At 43.2% G+C, this 21840-nt stretch overlaps 1 protein-coding gene across 4 annotated transcripts; it reads left to right on the top strand.

Annotated features, from left to right (window-relative positions):
* Window positions 1–4509: 4509 nt before the first annotated feature.
* LOC135493158 (zinc finger protein 271-like) lies at window positions 4510–10877 on the top strand. Of its 4 annotated transcripts, XM_064780159.1 has the most exons (3): window positions 4513–4618; window positions 5862–5909; window positions 6348–10877. In XM_064780159.1, the coding sequence occupies exon 3, from the start codon at window positions 7517–7519 to the stop codon at window positions 10271–10273; it is 2757 nt and encodes a 918-aa protein (XP_064636229.1). In that variant the 5' UTR covers window positions 4513–4618; window positions 5862–5909; window positions 6348–7516; the 3' UTR covers window positions 10274–10877. The 4 variants fall into 4 exon arrangements, with proteins under 4 accessions (XP_064636227.1, XP_064636229.1, XP_064636228.1 ...); XM_064780157.1 differs by lacking the exon at window positions 5862–5909 and having other exon boundaries at window positions 4510–4720; XM_064780158.1 differs by lacking the exon at window positions 5862–5909.
* The last annotated feature ends 10963 nt before the right edge of the window (window positions 10878–21840 follow it).

The raw sequence follows: 21840 nt of genomic DNA on the forward strand, positions 1-21840 counted from the left end.
GCCGATATATATCAGAATTCGAATATTCGTACATGTATGATACCACTGTTATAATGCAGGCCTATTGGAAGTGTATCCGATTTCAATAAATTCCCGAACTGATTTGGGGAAGCCTACTCATACTGAAAATGACGTCACCGAAAGGGAATTTCGATTCCAAACAACATGGCGGCTACGTGAAGTCGATTATTTCATAAGGAACAAAAACTGCAAAATGAAGGACTTTGGGTATACTCCTGTCTTGCGTGGCTGGCGATATGCTGCATTTATTGGGGGACTTGTCGGCCTAATCGGTGCTGCGGTGTATCCCACTATAATTGATCCGATGATGCACCCGGAAAAGTGGCGTAAGTTCGACGTTCTATTGTCGGATGAGTTTGCACGCTCTTTGCATGTTAGAAAATATTTGTCCGAGAATAGATGACTTGACCTTCAATGCTGCAGTGCATGTCATACATGTCATAATATACAACATTTCTTTAGCTAAGCCAAAGGACGTCTTCAAAGACTCGTCACCAGTGTCACATCCCTGGTCATGTCATGTCATTGACGTGTCACGGCGTGTGTGTACAGTTGCCGAGTTAGTGTTTCAGATCATGTGTCTTGAATAGACCGTACGCGAAAATGAATTTCAGCCATTTTGAAAAGGCCTTTTCACAGGCAGTGTAAGTTTATGATATAAAAGTCATGTTCAAACATAGGCCCCTGAATGCTAATTAGCGGGATTATCGGGCTAATAAACAATGGGATCAGCTGGGAAATAATATATAGGGAGTTAAAAAACTAAAGGTAGGCAAGCGAGGACCAGATTTGAAGCGAGAGACACCTCCACTTCGGACCTCTCGTACGACCAGAAAACGCCAAGAAACGGAATATTTTTTGCTCACCACGCCATCTATAACACTCCAATTTTTAATCCTATGCCTTCTGTCAGCCATCAATCGCATATTAACAACATTGTCGGCATCGTTTAATGGTGGTAAGAGCGAATAAATTCAGAAAACTCCCCGCCCACCATCCCCCTCCTTGGTAACCTAATCAAAATGACGCCAGCATCGCGCCGCAGTGAAGGGAATCCTGCGCTCTGATTGGCTTTTCGCTTGTAAACGGCAACCTGGCAGAATTATGTGTTTATTTCTAGCCAATCAGCGTGCGGGATTCCATTCACAGCGAGTTCATATTCATTAGGTTACCAAGGAAGGGGGATGGCGGGCGGAGAGTTTTCTGAATTTATTCGCTCTTACCACCATTAAACGATGCCGACAATGTTGTTAATATGCGATTGATGGCTGACAGAAGGCATGGAATTAAAAATTGGAGTGTTATAGATGGTGTGGTGAGCAAAAAATATTCCGTTTCTCGGCGTTTTCTGGTCGTACGAGAGGTCTGAAGTGGAGGTGTCTCTCGCTTCAAATCTGGTCCTCGCTTGCCTACCTTTAGTTTTTTAACTCCCTATATATTATTTCCTAGCTAATCCCATTGTTTAGCCCGATAATCCCGCTAATTAGCATTCAGGGGCCTATGATTCAAATCATCACCAAAAGCATTCAAAATATCTTTTCTCATATCTCAATGGCCGAAATTTATTTTCGCAGGTTTCTATTGTTTTGGGGTGAGGTTTGGTAAAGTGTATAGCCAGACTGTTGTTGCCTCTAGAGGTGACCCACTGCAGTGAATGCAGAACGGACATCATGGCTTGGCATATGTGTTTTGTTGAGTGAACTAAGAAAAAAATGGAGGTTTTTTTCTACTAACAAATAACCAACAGTGAGCAAAAAAATCCTCACAAGCCCATGAAACAACGTGTCCAGCATGTCAAAAAGATTTGACTGTCACGTTGAAGTAGTAGGAAGTCACTCACTTACTCCTAGTGTGCCACATCTAGGGTAGTCTAATTCCTTAAAAAAGATGTCTGTCATAACTTACCATTCAAGGCAAATAAATTGACTATGATGTTCTTTTCTTTGAAACATTGTCGTAACTTACCAAGAGGCATGACAGTTCTCTTTCATTACAGAAGCCATACAGAAAGAAACAAGAGCTGGAATAGAGAGAGAAAAGATACAGCCTGGAGGTAAAGTTACCAGTCCCATTATGAAATCATTATATTATTAGTAGTTTAGACAGAATGGTACGAGTTGTGGCAATGAATGGATTTATTCACGATGGAAAGATGTCATCCCCAGAGACTGTGTATGCACTAATAGACGCTGTATGGCAATGAAGCCATACATGTAGGCCTTTTATTCTGGCACCAATCAACTGGCCGAATAGCGTCCACACAGCATGTATAGAGTTTCAGTTGATTTGCATGCATGATAGCTGCATGTCTTTTTCCTGACACACAATTAAATACGAAAGAATCCTTTTAGGTACTAATTAGGTTGGCTTGTGTGTAATCCACATTTAGTGTAAAGATGGGCCCGGTTGTTCAAAAGTACAAAAGTCACGTTATCCCTAACGATTACGTTTAGTATCCTCAAGGATGTTATCTCTTTCAATTAAACCCATTAAAATGTTCACGTTAAGACTCTGTTAAAGCTAACGTTGTTTTGAACAACTCAGCCTAGAGAAATCAACAAAGAACTGTTGTCACACCGCTATGGACTTTCCTTATAAGTATATTTTGCAATCATTTCTTTTCAAAATATATTTCAGGTATGAAAGTGTGGACAGATCCCTTTGAGAGAAAGAAGTAAAACAGACTATGACACTTGGGTCCAACGTCAACAATGATTGACTGGAATCGATCTGTGATAATAATCCAGGAACTGTATCATCAATGTGTGTTGTGACTTTAAAGTGGCGTGGATGGATACAGGGATCCGTTATATCTAAAAAAAGGATTTCTTTTCAAGAGGTGTTATATAGTTTACATCACATGATGCTCTGGATGCGTATCAGAGGATCAGTGTGCCACGCCATCGAAACTATGTGGTTGATTCAATTGTGTTACCACTATTGAAAGCACCAGCCAGATTTTGCCTCTGAGACAATGTTTTTACTTTCTTACTGCCGTATGTCTAGCGAGAAGGCAATATGTAACCTTTTTTACTGGTGGCAAACCAACTAACCAACCAAAACCCATTGAGTGGACTCATTGACATGTTTACTGCCGACCAGTCTGATGGAAGAGTTGAACCAGCTCACACATCTGCTGTCGGGCAGTCCAGAGCTGAACTAGACATACATTCTGTTCATGTTGCAGAGGAGAGAATTGTCCATAGTGGGGCCTTCAACTTGCCATGTAATATATCTCCGAAAGAACAGACCAGTGTCAAAAGTGAGCAATGTGACATTTCTCTTCAAGAGCAGGGTTATATCATACATGTAGTTAGACCCTGTGACATGTTTCCTACCGAACAAGGTGATGTCGAAAGAAAGCCTTTTTACATGTCTTTGTTAGAACAGGCAACTGTGTTAAGTGAGATAAGTAACATGTCTCCTTTTGAGCAGGCAAATGTCAAAAGTGAGCTATTTGGTGCATTTCCTAATTCAAAAAGGCGACCGGTTTTAGTCTTATGAATGGAATGTTTGGTTTCCTCTTCTAAATCGATTTTTTAGCATGTTCGTGTATGTATGAAAACAGATCATGAGATTAATACTTTGTGTAAGATTATGAGCTTGAGTGAATACAATAAAATTTGTAAATAGCCTGGATTGGGATGGATTTCAATACAACTTTCAAGGAACTTATTGATCTATAAACTATATTAACAAGCCTGCCAAGTAACATGTCTTGACCCCCTCCGAAGGGAACTCTGTAACCTACTTGCTCAAAGGACACCCTGTACTGCAGCAAGTGTTTTGATCCTGAGCCCGCAAGAGGCTAGCTCCTGACCCTTTCGAAGGGCACTGTAGAAGGCAGCAAGAAGTTTGCCTCTCCAATGACCCACTCCACCAGGAGTGGGTTCTCGTGACCCCCAACGAAGGACAATCCTTAAGCCAGCCCTCCTGACCCCTCCAAAGACCACTTTGTAAGGCAGCAAGTGGCTTTGCCATTGACCACTTTCAAAGCACACTCTGTGAGGCTGCTATTCACTTGTCCTTGACCCGCCAAAGGGCACTCTGTAACTAGGCAGCCAATGGCTTTCTCCTGACCCCTCCGAAGGACACTCTAGAAGGCAGCCAGCACGTGGCTTGCTCCTGACCCCTCCAAAGACCACCATGCGAGGCAGCCAGTGTCTTGCTCCTGCCCTTTCAAAGCACACTCTGAGAGACAGCAATTCACCTGTCCTTGACCCTTCCGAAGAGCGCATTCCGTTGGCGCTACCAGGCAGCCAGTGGCTACCTCCTAACCCCTTCAACGATTTACTCCGGGTAGGTTTATCGAACTTCTCGACTTTGTGAGACCAAATATCACTTGAGCTTGTTGCGCGGTCTCTGTGTGGCCCAAAGAAAATACAGTAAAGTGTCTTGGCCAACAAGAACTCAGACCGGTTCATCACTTCCCAAAACCCTTACGGTAGTTCTAAAGCGCCATCTGCGAACCAATTAGTCAACTACGTCATGATCAATTCTGATTTGCTTATAAAATGTGCCAATTTCGTAGCGATCAAACTTAAAGACCAGCGTAGTAAAGATTAAGACGCTACTCCATATATCAACCATCCTATTGGTAACTTCATACTTCGAAACTTGGCTAACGAACGGCCAACGGGTGTCCCAGAAAAATTGCAACATTCTTGGTTTGATTTGATACCCAATTGGCTCGAGATAGGTTGGTAGGCTACACCATGGAGCATGGAGGTATTATTAAGATGCCTCCATGCATGGAGGTATACTCCATGGCTACACGAAATCCTGCTAAGGCTGCTTTTGCGAACAGTCACATGTGCAAATGGCATGTTGACCTGATGCACTATTACTATGAAGGCTTCACCACGTGGAAATAAGTCATAAGAGCTCAAGATTATAGCCTCCCATCCCCAACCCCCCACCCCCACCCCCACCCCATAGACTGACAAATACACAGGCCACTGACAAAACATGTAACTAAAAGAATAGATTAGTCATTAGAAGGCATCCCGGTGTAGGCCTCCATGTGCAGTCTCCGTTGCCACATTTGCCACAACGATTACTAGGCCTAAGTCATCTCGAAAGATTTCTCAAAACATGACCTTGGAATCGCCAGCCAAGGTTGGTTACTGTAGGCCTAGCTTCAACTCAACTCAACTGTTATGCATAAATGAGAATACTATTTTTGAACAAGGCACACTGCAGTTACCTTCAATACTGTAAACCTGGAAATTTTCACGATTTTAAATGTTAGCGATTTTGACTTTTTCAGTATTCACAAGTATTGAATTCAGCGTTGGATATCATAACTTGAAGGTTAATGCATTATTGGAGAGGAAATTTTCATGAGATTTAATTTGGTGTTTGACCCTCTATTAGCGAAAATACCGTTGTAGTACTAAAATTTCTAGCTTTACAGTATCTATCGGTACCTGTTTGCAGAAAATTGGAACAGTTTGTGAAATTTCAAATAATGTCAGACATCTGACCATTCGTCAGTTCATGCCCTGGATTTCAATGACCGCCAGCATGGGATATAAATTACCATGAATGGCATGTTTCCACAAATTGGCCTGCATTCTAACTGCACCACTGCATCGATTGTGTATTCTTTTTTCCTGAACCACCAGTAAATACATTGAACACGAATGGTGTATCCCTCTAAAAGTATAATTTCATGGAATGAGGCAAAGGATAATCTCAACCAGCTGAGACTGGTTTTTTAAAGGTCTAATGCGTTCTTTAACTGGTGGTCCAGGAAAAAAAAAATGCAGTTAAATACACGATGCCTTAGGGCAGTAAATATGCCTTTAATTGACGAATTTCTACCCCGGTATTTATAGTATTTTTATAGCGGTCTAGACAACAACTATTACAGACACTTTTATTAGGTATGTATTTTAATGCAATGTCCTTGAGGACACTTTCGATGGTTTTGAAGCAGTTTGCATGTACCTTTTATGGTAAAATTCAATGGTTTTCATAGCATGTCTGACGGATCAGTTCATTTAAAGTATGATAAATTATCTGATTCAAATGTACACAAGTCACAATCTGATTCCCAGCCCCTGACACCATTCATAATCTGAATCCGTCATCCTGACACCATTAATAATCTGATTCCCACACCCTGACACCATGCTGATCTGACTCCCACTCCCTCACACCATTTATAATTTGATTCCAACAACCTGACACCATGCCTGATCTGATTCCCACTCCCTCACACTATTCATATACTGATTCCTGCTCCCTAACAGCATTCATAATCTAGTTTCCACTCCCTGACACCATTCATAATCTGATTCCTTTTCATTCATACATTGTAGGTGTCGTAGCAGAGGTCACTGATGAAAAATCACTACCAAAACAAGAGCAATAACCTGAGAAAACTAATCGCGAAATTGGTAAAGTTAGCAGATAAACTGTACAATCTCCGTGACAAGTTGGTTGGACGGATGATCGAGTAGTGGAATATTTTGAATCGGCAAAGAAGGTGATTGACAGAGTCCGTGGAACGAATAAAGCATTGGAGGACACTTTAGATGCCACGTTGGCAGCACGTGGAATTTCAGTAGCCATAGATTAATTTTAACCGGTTAGGTTCGTAAACATTAAACATCATCGCCAGGTGTCCTTACTGAGCAATGACAGTTATATTTCAATCCAGGATCTGTGTTAAATTGCTAAAAGACGCCGACTTTGTATTGGCCTGAATATTGCGGCTACAATGACTTGCAAAGCGCCAGGATGGCACCAAAATCATCCTTCACTTGTGTGCATTGTGAGAAATCATTTTCAAATAAGCGTAGGCTTGTTGATCATATTTGTATTCATGCAGTGAAAAACGATTCAAATGCAAAAATTGTGAGAAATAATTTTCATGGAAGGGACATCTATTGATTCATGAACATATTCACACAGGAGAAAAACCATTCCAATGTAAATATTGTGAGAAATCATTTTCACGGAAGGAACGTCTATTGACTCATGAACATATTCACACAGGAGAAAAACCATTCCAATGCAAATACTGTGAGAAAGTGTTTTCATGGAAGGTGACTTTATTGATTCCTGAACGTATTCACACAGGTGAAAACCCATTCTAGTGCAAATATTGTGAGAAATCATTTTCAGGTATGGAGACTCTTTTAACTCATGAAAGTATTCACACAGGAGGAGAATTATACAGATGTGTTCAGTGTGAGAAATCATTTATATCCAAGCAAGTACTTGTAAGACATATTCGTATTCACACAGGAGAAAAACTATTCCAGTGCAAATATTGTGAGAAATCATTTTCACTTAAGGGAAATCTATTGACTCATGAACACATTCACACAGAAGAAAAACCATTCCAGTGCAAATATTGTGAGAAATCATTTTCACGTAAGGGAAATCTATTGACTCATGAACGCATTCACACAGGAGAAAAACCATTCCGATGCAAATACTGTGAGAAAGTGTTTTCATGGAAGGTGTCTTTATTGACTCATGAATGTATTCACACAGGAAAAAAAAATTATTCAGATGTAAATATTGTGAGAAATCGTTTTCAGCGAAGGCAAGTCTATTGACTCATGAACGTATTCACACAGGAAAAAAATTATTCAGATGTGTACAGTGTGAGAAATCATTAGTAACCAAGCAAGCGCTTGAAAAACATATTCGCATTCATACAGGAGAAAAACTATTCCAGTGCAAATACTGTGAAAAATTATTTTCATGTAGGGGAAATCTATTGACTCATGAACACATTCACACAGGAGAAAAACCATTCCAGTGCAAATATTGTGAGAAATCATTTTCACTTCGGGGAAATCTATTGACTCATGAACACATTCACACAGGAGAAAAACCATTCCAGTGCAAATATTGTGAGAAATCATTTTCACATAAGGGAAATCTATTGACTCATGAACGCATTCACACAGGAGAAAAGCCATTCCAGTGCAAATATTGTGAGAAATCATTTTCACGGCAGGGAAATCTATTGGCTCATGAACGCATTCACACAGGAGAAAAACCATTCCGATGCAAATACTGTGAGAAAGTGTTTTCATGGAAGGTGTCTTTATTGACTCATGAACGTAGTCACACAGGAAAAAAAAAATTATTCAGATGTGTACAGTGTGAGAAATCGTTAGTAACCAAGCAAGCGCTTGAAAGACATATTCGCATTCACACAGGAGAAAAACCATTCCAGTGCAAATACTGTGAAAAATTATTTTCATGTAGGGGAAATCTATTGACTCATGAACGCATTCACACAGGAAAAAAACCATTCCAATGCAAATACTGTGAGAAAGTGTTTTCAAGGAAGTTGAATTTATTGACTCATGAACGTATTCACACAAGAGGAAAGCCATTCAGATGTAAATATTGTGAGAAATCGTTTTCAGAGAAGGCAAGTCTATTGACTCATGAATGTAGTCACGCAGGAGAAGAGCCATTCAGGTGTGTACAATGTGATAAAAAATTTGTCTCAAAGTTGGCTCTTGTCGGACATAGTCGTGTTCATGCAGGTGACAAACCATTCCAACTTTACTTCAACTGTAAATATTGTCATAAATCCTTCAAGAGCGATTCTGACTCACAAAAACATGAGGGCTGCTACAATGATACTGATCACAAGTCTTTGAATGTGTCTATTGAAAGTCTTGGCAAGGACAAACGGTTCAAGTCAAATCTATTGACTCATGAACGCATTCACACAGGAAAAAAACCATTCCAATGCAAATACTGTGAGAAAGTGTTTTCAAGGAAGTTGAATTTATTGACTCATGAACGTATTCACACAAGAGGAAAGCCATTCAGATGTAAATATTGTGAGAAATCGTTTTCAGAGAAGGCAAGTCTATTGACTCATGAATGTAGTCACGCAGGAGAAGAGCCATTCAGGTGTGTACAATGTGATAAAAAATTTGTCTCAAAGTTGGCTCTTGTCGGACATAGTCGTGTTCATGCAGGTGACAAACCATTCCAACTTTACTTCAACTGTAAATATTGTCATAAATCCTTCAAGAGCGATTCTGACTCACAAAAACATGAGGGCTGCTACAATGATACTGATCACAAGTCTTTGAATGTGTCTATTGAAAGTCTTGGCAAGGACAAACGGTTCAAGTCAAAAAGTGGCAAAGCTATGAAAAGGTCTTGCCCATGTTCTCGTCGTGAGCAAACTGTTGTTGAAAATGAACCTGCAGCAGAACTAACCAGTCATTTAGATAGCAATAATTCTCTAAATGTACAAAACCCAAAAGCTGCATATTTTGCGTCGAATGAATGTTTGATCAGCAGTGAGGCTGTGAGTAAGGTAGCGATGTTGCCTGCTGCAGTCGGGTGTTCTGACATGGATATCAAGGACGCAGCTGCAAAAATGTCTGCTATCAATGGAAATGAAACTGTTGATCTGGGTACTGCCAAAACTGAGGAATGTCAAGTTTTGCGGCTGGCTGTGAAACGAGATTCGATTGATCATCATTCTAATCAACTGGGAAATGTTAAAAGTGAACTCATTGACACGTTTGCTGCCGACCAGTCTGATGGAAGAGTTGAACCAGCTCACACATCTGCTACAGGGCAGTCCAGAGCTGAACTAGACATTCGTGCTGTTCATGTTAAAGGGGAGAGAAATGTCAAAAGTGGGGCCTTTACCCTGCCACCTACACAGTTTGACTTTTTTATAGGAGGACTATGTCAATCTGATATGTCACCTATAGAACAGACCAATGTTAAAAGCGAACCAACTGACATGTCTCCTATAGAACAGATCAATATCAAAAGTGAGCCATGTGACATGTCTCTTCTAGAACAAGGTTATGTCTTACAGGTAGTTGGATCATGTGACATGTATCCTACAGATCAGGCTAATGTCAAAGGTGAGCCAGGTGATATGTCTCTGTTAGAACAGGCCAAGGTGTTAAGTGAGCCAGATAACTTGTCTCCTATTGAGCAGGTTGATATCAAAACCGAACCATGTGACATTTCTCCTGTAAAGTTGGCCAATTGCAAAAGTGAAATATGTGACACATCTCCTATAGATCAGGTCAATGTAAAAAATGAAGCTTGTGACATATCTCCTTTAGAGCAGGCGAGTGTGAAAAGTGAGTCATACGATGACATGTCTCAAGCAGGGCATGTTACGGTAGAGCAGGAAAACTCGAGTGGTGCACAGGTTGATATGTCCAAGATTGATAAATACATTGCGGTGTTTGATCGCTGGGCAGAAATGTTGTGTGAAAATACAGGTTAGGTGAAGACAGTAAAGACAATAATAGGGCCGCTTTGACGTACAGACGACAACCCGAATATGGTGTAAATTTTTCTCGTCTAAATGCAAAAATCAGGATCAGTGTGGTCCCATCCGGAATTGAAAAAAAACATCGATCGAGGTACTTTTAATCTAGATGCATCCGGATCAAAAGTACTGTATAAACCCAAATGAAAACCGAATCCGGATTCATTTTACCTGGGTGCATGCGCACTAACGTTTTTTTACACATCCACAAGCAACAGGTATTGGAGAGTTCCACATCTACAGAAATATATACATTCAGATGAGACCGGGTTGCGCTGATTGTCTAATTGCAGGCAATTTTTGAGACCTGAGCGTGGTTTGATCCGATCGCATCCGGTTCCGATATGAATCTGTTTTTTCTCCTGCCGTCTAATTGGCCCTAATATAACTGTTGTATTCGCTTGTTATAGTCAGTGATGATTCAAAAAGGCGACTGGTCTTAGTCTTATATATGGGATGTTTGGTTGCCTCTTCTATGATCGTGTTTTAGCATGTTCGTTTATGGAAACAGATCATGAGATTAATACATTGTGTAAGAGCTTGAGTGAATACAATAAAATACAATGACATTTTTAAATAGCCTGGATTGGGTTGGATTTCCATACAACTTTCAAGGAACTTCGTTGATCTATAAAACTATATAATCAAGACATCCAAGTCACATACCTTGACCCCCTCCAAAGGGCACTCTAACCTGCCTGCTCAAATGACACCCGGTACTGCAGCAAGTGTTTTGATCCTAAGCCCCTCCATAGGACACCTAGCAAGAGGCTAGATCCTGACCCCTGTTATGTTCCCATGTAGGCCTGTGAAGGCCACAGAAACAATCTACGAATCGGCTTCTTGAACAAACTATTTATTAAGCAACACACAACAGAAGTACCAATATTACACAGGCGCATGAAATACTAATGCGCGTTAGCTGGCACAGGCACATGAAGTACATGTATATCAAGACATAACATCCCTCTCCTCCTTGAAAATGATCTTCTCTGACAGTGATACTTAGTACATGTACACAGTTTACTTCCAAAACAATTCTTGAAAATAATTACTGAATGAACTTCTGTCCTTGAATTATCATTCAACACTGATTAGAATGTCCAACATACATGTACTAGATAAATGCAACGGTATGCATGTGAAATGTCCTCTACTTAAAGAATGAAAAGTCCACTTAGGTCTCAACAGACTCTAAAAGGAAAAGTCTAAAATCTCGTGCGCACACATCTGGCATCTGATTAAAACACAATACACTAACATGATTGGCGATTGTCAAGTCACAATAATCAGTAGCAAACCATAATATAGTCACTAAACTTGACAGGTTGTCTGCGGGTTCTGGACGATCTCCGAAGTGCTGGCATCTCATCTGGAGGTTGTGTCTCGGGGTGCGATGTCTCTGTGTGAGATGTCTCGGTCTCGGCGTGATGATGTGGAGCAAGATCGTGAGCGAGATCTGCTTCTGGAGCGGGATTCTGTCGTGCGCAATCAACGTTTTGACGTGGCAAATCGATGTTTTGATGTGCATCTTCTTCCTCCCTCTCTCGATTGTAATGCATCGGCAGGACACGTTTGAAGAACTTGACGTTACGAGTGATCCTATGTCCCGACGGTCGTTCAGCGGTGATCATATTCCCATTTCGATTGATGATCTGCAACGGCTCTGGGCTAAACGGTGTTGACAACTTGTTCTGGCGTTGCTGTTTGACCAGGACATGGTCTCCTACGGACAGATCAGATTCTCGAGCGTATCGTTTAGCATCGGTGTAGACTTTGGTTTTGTCTTTGCTGACGTTATCGTTGTCTCGGATCTGACGGTCAATGTTGGTGGATGAGTAGCGGGCGTTGCTATTCATCTCTGGTAGCTGTGTCTTCATTTTACGATGCTGCAGGGCTTCAAACGGTGATGTACCAGTGGTAGAGTGCGGTGTGGCTCGGTACTGTCTCAGAAACTTTTGTAGTTCTTGACGCCAGTTCTTCCCTTCAAGATGGGCGCAACGTATGGTTTTACCGACTGACTGCATGAACTTCTCCGCGTCTCCGTTGGCTTGTGGGTACAATGGCGTTATCTTTCGATGGTGGAATCCAAGATAATCTGCAAAGTTGGTAAACCCTCGTCCATTGAACGGCGGGCCATAATCGCTCTTCAAAGTGACGGGGATTCCTTGGCGGGAAAATATAGCGTCGAGCTTTGGTATTACCACTTTGGCTGCAGTTGACGTAATCGGCTCAACCTCAGGGAAGCGGCTGTACTCATCTATGACTACCATGACGTAATCAGCTGTTGGCACTGGCAAAGGTCCGAAGAAATCAATTGACAGGTCTTTCCATGGGGCATCAGGCAATGGCGTTGTCATCAGCGGCTCTGGTTTCTCTCCTTTTCGGCTTGTCGCTGCTTGACAGGGCAGGCATCTGTTGATCTCTTCCTCGACTTGTGAATCGATGCCAGGGAACCATACTTTCTCTCGGATGAGGCGTTTGGTCTTCACGATCCCTTGATGTCCAACATGGGCCAGTTTTACAGCTTGTCTCTGTAGGCGTTTGGGTAGTACCAGGCGGGTGCCTCTCAGTATCATACCATTGTGGACTGCTAGCTGGTCTCTCTGAGGGTGAAAGGGCATAAGGTCTGGATCGTGCTTCGGCCATTTGCTGGTCTCAAGTGCTGCTTTGACCTTCTGGAGAACTGGATCTTCGGCTGTGCTTGACTGGACTTCAGGTAGAGTCATAGCTTTAGGGACGGCGTTCGTGCAAACGTAGTTTACATAATCTTCGGCAATCTGGCTAGGGTCGGCAGGGCTCTCTTCACTCTGCTCAGATGGGTGTCTGCTGAGAAAATCGGCAGGATTTTTCTCATTCCTCCCAGGGCGATATTGAAGATCACAATCATATGGAGTTAGGCGAAGTCTCCATCTTTCAATACGGGCTGATGCTGGCTTCTGGCTATTGAAGATACCAAGTAACGGCTTGTGATCGGTGAAAACGACGAACTTTCTCCCATATATATATAGGTGATAGTGTTCTACGGCCCATACGACGGCTAACATCTCTCGCTCTGTTTGGGAGTATCTGCTTTCGACGTCAGATAAAATCTTGCTGCCGTAGCTGACCACTCGATCTTTCTGTGTCAAAATAGCTCCGAGGCCCTTGGGTCCTGCATCTACTGCTAGCGTTGTTGGCAACTCGGGGTTGTAGTAGGCCATGACTCTGGAACCACTACCAGTGAGGGTTTTCTTCAACTTGTTGAGTGCGTCGTCGTGTACTTTGGTCCATTTCCACTCATGCTCTTGTCTCGTCAACTCACGGAGGGGTGCTGTGATCTCGGCGTAATCTGGGATGAATCTAGCAAGATACTGGGCCATTCCAAGCAAAGACTTCACTCCGGTGACATCTGTAGGTGCAGGGGCGTCTTGGATTGTCTTGATCTTCTCGGCATCGGCAGTAATCCCTTTGGCGCTGAAGATGTGACCATAAAACTTGACACTTGGCTGGTAGAATCGACTCTTCTCCATGTTGAGGATTATACCTTTCTCTTTCAATCTTCTCAGGACAGCGATGAGGTTTCGATCATGCTCTTTACGGTCTTTCCCGTAGATGATGATGTCGTCAGAAATGTTTTTACATCCGGGTATGTCACTGAGGATCTCTGCCAAGGCGTTCTGGAATATCTCAGATGCAGCGTTAATTCCAAAAAATAAGCGTTTGTACCTCCTGAGTCCTAGATGAGTTGTAAAGGTTGTGATGTATCTCGATTCTGGCGATAACTCGAGCTGGTGGTAAGCGCTGGAAAGATCTAACGTGCTGAAGACTGTAGCACCGTTCAGGTCTGTCACCAGATCATCCATCGTTGGCATTGTGTGGCGCTCTCTCTGTATAGCCTTGTTAGCTTCTCGCATATCGACGCAGATTCTAACTCCACCTGATCGCTTAGGGACAATGACGATTGGGCCAACCCATGGTGTTGGACCATCTACCTTTTCGATGATGTCAAGTCTCTCGAGTCTTTCAAGTTCTCGTTCAACAGCTTTTCTGATGTGAAAGGGTATTCTTCTGTGACGTTGTCGCTTCGGCATCACGGACTTATCGATGTATAGCTTCACGGGTTTTCCTTTGATTTTACCAATCCCAGTGAACATGTCTTGAAACTCGCTAAGATTTTCAGGCAGGTTGGGTGACTGTGCTTCATGCATCATCTGAATAATACCTAGAGCTGTAGCTGAGGTGAGTCCCAAAAGGTTTCCTCCTGTACCAGTGGTGACATAAAATGAACAATATTCAGTGTTGTCGCGAAACTGAGCTGCAGTTCTAAACATTCCGGCTATTGGTAGGGACTGTTGGCTACCATACGTGAAGATCGTAGTGTCTGGCTTCATCAACTGGAGGCTTGGCTTCATCGTCTTGATGGCTTGGAATGTCTTCTGGTCGATTAAATTCACCGAGGCTCCGCTGTCGATAAGCATAGGAATGCGAACTCGTCTTGTCTTCTTACCAATGAAAATGTTGAAAATCTTCGGCTTGACTTTTGTTATTGTTGTCGCTGTGCTGGTTGTGCAGAAAACATACTCAGCATTGTCACTTTCTTCACCTGGGTTAGCAGAGTTGACGTGCGAACTTGACTTGGGTGTTGTCTGCTGTGTGTGTGATGACCGGCATACACGGGCGAAGTGATTCATGCGATGACATTTGTTGCACTCTTTACCATTCGCTGGGCATCTGGCCTTATCACGATGAGGTTTACCACCACAGTATCCACACTGTTGGCTGTTATGACGTGGTCTGCTTTCTTTGGCGTCGGGCTGTCTTGAGTAATCATTGATACCATCAGTAGGCTTGGATGATTTAGAGCGATATCTGCGACGTCCTTTGTTGTTGGACCGATAACGACTGCGGGCTGTGTGATCGACTCTGTTTACAGTCTGGGGCTTGGTGCTGGAGGATCCTTCAAGTTGTGTGGCTTGAGCCTCGCTAATCTCAAAAGCACGGGCAGTTTCCAGTAGCTTCTTGAGATCCATGTCTTCTCTCAGGGCTTTACGGCGAAGTTGGTGACTTTTGGTACCAGCGATAATCTGGGCGCAGATCTCTTTCTCAACATCAGCGAAGTCACAAGTTTTCGATAGCTGTCGTAAACGGGTTTGATAAGCATCCATGGTCTCATCGGGCTGCTAGGTGGCTTTACGGAACTGGAAAACCCCAAAGGCAATGTTGCGTTTTGGCTTGAAATAGTTATTAAGAACTGTCTTGGCCGTATCGTAATCTGCATCTGCACCGGTATCTGCTAGGGTATCGAAGATCTCGTCAACATCTGGTCCGGCAAAATGTAACAGCAGGGCTCGCTTTCTGCTTGGATTGGTGATGCCTATACCGGTAACTAGTCTTTCAAAACGTTTCAGCCATTTTTCCCACCTCTGACCAGTATTATGGTCTGGTTGTAGCTCAAACTCAGGGAAGTTGGGCAGTGTCAAGACTTGCTCAACGGCTGGGGCAGCAACGGCTGGGGCAGCAGCAGCAGGGGCTGGTGAAGGCATTCTCTTCTTCTTATTGGAAAAACATCAACGTGTGGACGGTGCTGCCGTGCGACGGTGAACGAACGAACTACGAGAAATCAGCGGGGCGTCTAGCGTGGCTTCTTTTGCAGCTAATTTCTGACGGGTTACGTGCAGTTCGTAATGTATCAGGGGCTTCTGGGGCTTCTATACATAGTTATTTGGCGTTACCATATCGTGGGCGTCCTCGTCGCCAGTGTTATGTTCCCATGTAGGCCTGTGAAGGCCACAGAAACAATCTACGAATCGGCTTCTTGAACAAACTATTTATTAAACAACACACAACAGAAGTACCAATCTTACACAGGCGCATGAAATACTAATGTGCGTTAGCTGGCACAGGCACATGAAGTATATCAAGACATAACAACCCCTTCGAAGGGCACTGGAGAAGGCGGCAAGAGGTTTGCCTCTCCCACGACCCATTCCACCATGACTGAGTTCTCGTGACCCCCAACGAAGGACAATCCTTAAGCCAGCCCTCCTGATCCCTCCAAAGACCACTTTGTAAGGCAGCAAGTGGCTTTGCCATTGACCACTTTTAAAGCACACTCTGTGAGGCTTGTCACTTGTCCTTGACCCGCCAAAGGGTACTCTGTAACTAGGCAGCCAGTGGCTTTCTCCTGACCCCTCCAAAGAACACTCCAGAAGGCAGCCAGTACGTGGCTTGCTCCTGACCCCTCCAAAGACCACCTTGTGAGGCAGCCAGTGTCTTGCTGCAGCCCTCGGAGCGACTTGAATATTCACTTCCACCGCCCGGCCACTGCGTCGGCATCGAAGGCTCTAAAGTTATAACGTTTTAACTACATCGGCTTTATTGATGTGTGAATACCAAACCTTGGACAACTTTTATGCAATTCGGTGGTGTTGGGAAACGTTCGGGCAATCTCCGGTTACCCTTTGGGGATGTCGGTATCACCGGCACCGGCACCAGAATGATTTCATTCGGGAGTGATCGGAAACGTTCGGACAATCTCCGATTCCCTTTGGGGATGACGGCATGAAGCAACGTCAGCATCACCGGCACCGACACCAGAATGATTTCATTCGGTAGTTATCGGAAACGTTCAGGCAATGTCCGATTCTTCATTTATGATGGATGACAGCATATTGAAATAATTCCAAACTTTCCAAACGTTCGGGCGATCTCCGATTTCTCGTTTTGGTTGAAAACAATTATATTGTAAGATAAAATTCGGAACATTCATCACTTGAAATTCCTTCATAGCTGGATTGTTTAATAGTTTAAATTTCCCGCGTCCCAAGATGACGTGGCGGTGTCGCGCTGTGAGATGTGTAACTTGCGCTTTTCCGATTTGCTAAGGAAACGCCCATTGGACGACGGGTGTGTTTGGAAAGAAATCAATGATAAAACAATGTTAAACATATAATATGGGCAGACTGGTAAGTTAAGGAATATAGAAGAATGTATAGAAACTGGTAATAGTTGTTAAATGAGTAGGCATTGTGTTATGGCAGAAATATTTGTCTTCAATGTGGGCTGTTTCTCCGGCACGTGGGTTTTGCTGTGAAACATAGGCAATGCACTGCTGTCGTCTATTGTCCGGAAGCTGAACTACAACACAGTTTCATTCATGGAGATGATAATTCATATACCAGTAAGCCTCATAATTTGGTTCTAGTTTATTGCATAAGATGTACATTCGAAATTGTAAACAACTGTTTGTAATTGTGTCTTTTCAGAATTCAAATAACAAAACCAAACTACGTTGTGGAATTACGAATAAACGTTTGAGTTATAGAAAAAGTCAAATCCTGAGTCCATGTGATTTCGTCTATGCTATAAGCACACCTGGTCGCTCCAATAGCATCGTCTTTATTGAACTGGCATTGCCAGTATTCGATTATTAAAGGGAGATAAAGATCCCACTTGAGGCGTTTGAAGTAGGTCGCTACGCCTGCGGCGCTTCACGCTTTAGCGCATGTGGAATTTGGGACAACGTATCCGAGCGTGAAGCGCCGCAGGCGTAGCGAGCTAGTTCAAACGCCTCGAGTGGGATCCTTATCTCCCTTTAATAATGGAATATACTGACAATGCCAGTTCACGAATAAAAAAAGACGATGATATGAAGGAATTGATAGCCAATGGCTTCACTTGTAATTCCATCATCTCAGCATAACGATTCATGCAGTATGAACATAACGAACTTATGTCACGTTCGCACGACATTATGGCGTAAACATCCGGTTGGCCGAAGGCGACCCAAGGTGCTTTAGCGCATGTATCCGAGCGCCTTGGGTGGCCTCGGCCACCCGGATTCGTTGATCACAAAATAGATCAGTCGGCCTACTGGGGACGAAGGCGTAGCCTATGGGGCCTGATCGTATAGAAATTGACGAAATTAATTATTATCTACATTGTATTAGCTAATTGTCCAGGTTTCACGGTTAAGGCCAATATTTTCATCTATTTTCTTCCACTAAACAATATTATCATTGATCATAAGATTGGATATAATATAATTTAATAAGTTGTCGATATATAGGTCCAAAAAAAATCCATTCAAATCCATTCGAATTTATTTTCAAACACATACCCTGTGCACAGTGTAGCCTATGGCATGGTTCTAAGTTCCGCTGCCGCTACCGATGCCGACGGTCAGCGTCTGCGTTTGGTTTCAAATCGGAAAACTTCCGATTATTCCCGAGTGATTCCGATGGCTGCTGCCGGTGCCGATGCCTTTGCACCAATTATGGTGATGCCCTATTGACCGAATTACTCCTGTATTGGTTTGCGGAAGGAACTATTTTGTTGTGGCAGTGGTCCTTGGACCTCCCGAAGACGCACTCTGTTGACGTTACCAGGCAGCCAGTGGCGAGCTGCTAACCCCTCAAAAGGTTTACTCCGGGTAGGTTTATCCAACTTCTCGACTTTGTGAGACTTAATATCACTTGCGACTGATGCGCGATTGTTGCTTGAAATGTCTCTGTGTGGTCCAAAGAAAATACATATGTGCAACAACTCAGACCGGTTCTTCACTTCCCAAAACCCTTACCGTAGTCCTAAAGCGCCATCTGTGAACCACTTAGTCAACTACGTCATGGTCAATTCTGGTTTGTTTCCGATTTTGGTAAAATGTGTCAATTTCGTAGCAATAAAACAGAAAGACCAGCTGACATGGCTGAGTGATAGGAAAGGTAAAGACGCTACTCCGTATATCAACAATCTTATTGGTAACTTTATACTTGGAACTTGGCTAACGAATGGCCAACGGATGTCGCAGAAAAATTGCAACACACTTTGGTTTGTTTACCCCGGTTAGCCTGCATGTTAGGGCAGGGCTTAGTGCCAGTAGCGGTACACGAGTAGGAGGTTAGAGGTGGGCTTCACGACTTCTTTTGCACACATGTGCATGGCATGTTTACCTGATGCACTATTACTATGAAGGCTTGACCACGTGGAAATAAGTCATAAGAGCTCAAGATAGCTTCCCATCCCCACGCCCCACCCTGGCACCCCCACCCCCACCCCATCGATCGACTGACAAACACACACCCACTGACTGAGAAAACATGTAAAAGAATAGATTAGAAGGCTTTCCAGTGTAGGTCCCCATTGTCAGATTGTGCAATCTCGGTTGCTACGTTGCAACAACGATTAGGCCAAGGTCATCTTGAAAGATTTCTCAAAACATGACTTGGGTATCACCATTGACTTTTTCAGGATTCACAAGGATTAAATTCAGCGTTTAATCATCATCATCATCATCAGGTTAATATCGTAGGACCTAGGGTCCTGTTGATATCTGTAAGTTTTACTCGCTGGTTTATGGTTCTCGCGCTCAGCACAGGTGTGGTTTGTGGTGTAAAAAGTTACAATAAAAGTTCTGCTTCCTCGATTCACTGGTACTTAAGCCCTAAGCTTTCATCACGGTTTCCTTAAAAACACAAGCATGTCTATGTCCGAGATATTTGCCTATAATTACAACTAAACTAGTCTCTAATTATCTCCGATCCGATCCACAGTCGATAGAATATGTACAGTCAAAGTAAACTAATAAGTCACATACTTCCTGTCCACCCAGGCCTTATCCAGCCTTGATTCAAAAGTATCCACAGTTTTCGCCTCCAAGACTGCCCCTGACAGTGCGTTCCACGGGGAAACAACCCTCTGACAGAAGCTGTACCTGCGTAAATCTGTATGGGCTTTCTTGCCCGCCAGCTTGAGTGTATGACCCCTTGTTTCCTGGATTCTACCCTTTGCTAGGGGGAGTAATTCATCGGCTGCCTCATGATCTGCGCTCTTCAGGTACTTAAAGGCCTGAATCATGTCCCCCCTTTCCCTTCTATACTTCACTGATTGTAGATCAAGCTGCTTCAGCCTTTCCTCGTATGGCCTCTTCCGTAGGACTGTGATCATCTTCGTTGCTCTCCTCTGTACCTTCTCCAGAGCTGTAGTGTCCTTCTTATTGCGTATGATAATTGCACCATTACAATACTCAAGGTGAGGCCTTACTAATGCTGTATATAATTTCCTTATGGGTCCTGGTTTTCTGGTTGCTATGTTCCTACGGATTGTCCATAGTATCTTCTGGCATTTTCTAGTTACTTCAGTTATATGTCTATATTGAATGAAAGCTGGTTGTCAACATGTACTCCAAGGTCTTTTTCACAATCTGTGTTCATAAGGTTGGTCTCTTTACCTCTATAAGTTATTTTGTAGCTATGTCCATGGTTTTTATTTCCCATGTGCATGCACACACATTTCGTCGGGTTAGGTGCGAGCAGCCAGGTGTCACACCACGCACATATCTTATCGATGTCATGTTGCAATAGGGTCACATCCTCATCAGTGCTCACACCACGATAGATCTTGAGGTCATCGGCTTCAAGTTTTGATGCAGAAGTCAATGTGGGAGGAATATCATTCACATACAGAACGAACAAGCTCGGGCCAAGAACACTCCCTTGTGGGATTCCACTTTTTACCGGTACTGTGCCCGAGTGACTGCCATTCACTGTGACATACATGGTCCGCTGGGCCAGGAAATCATTAATCCAGGAAACGCACTGTTCCGCAATTCCAAATCCCTTTAGCTTGGTTATTAGCCTCATGTGCGGCACGGTGTCAAATGCTTTTAGGAAGTCAATATAAATTACATCTACCGGCTCCTTCTTATCCAGACTCAGGGTTATGTCATCGAAAGTTTCTATCAGGTTAGTCTGACATCCCTTACCAGGGATGAATCCATGTTGATTCTTACAAAGCTGTCCCGTTCTCTTCACATATGACATAACTGCCTCCCTTACTACTCCTTCCAATACCTTACAGACAATTGATGTAAGACTGATTGGTCTGTAGTTCGCCAGATCAACAGGTTCACCTTTACGTTTAAAAATCGGTGTCACTTGGGCCATTTTCCAGTCGCTCGGGAGTTTACCTTCCTCCAGCGATTTGTTAAATATGATGATGAGGGGCTCTGCTATCACACTGGAGGACTCCTTCAAGATCCTTGGGTGAATCCCATCAGGGCCTGCTGACTTATTGGGGTTTAGGTTTTTCAGTCTTTTTTCAATGTCCGCCTTATCTACCACAATGGGGTCCATTACTGCCTTTGACTCACGGTGCTCCGGCACATTGTCTTTTGGTTCATCAATAAACACTGAACAGAACTGCTTATTTAACATTACTGCTTTCTCGACATCAGTGACCCCCAGCTTCCCATAATGGTCACTGAGTTCCGGTATGTCCTCCTTCTGCCTAGATTGACTCCTTGAGTAACACCAGAACGCCTTAGGTTTTTTCTTCACCTCTTCGGCTAGTCGGTCCTCAAAGGATGCCTTCTTGGACCTCGTGAGTGTTCGCAGTTCATTACTCTCTTTTTTGTACAACTCAAACTTTTCAGGTGCTTTATCTTTGATGTAGTTACACCATGCTCTATTTTTGGCCCTCCTTTTGTCGGCTGTTTCTCGGTCTGCATATGGTGCCTTCTTTCGTTTACGCAACTGCGGTTTACT

The sequence above is a fragment of the Lineus longissimus genome, chromosome 9 (assembly GCF_910592395.1).
Source record: "Lineus longissimus chromosome 9, tnLinLong1.2, whole genome shotgun sequence".
NCBI classification, from domain to species: Eukaryota; Metazoa; Nemertea; class Pilidiophora; order Heteronemertea; family Lineidae; genus Lineus; species Lineus longissimus.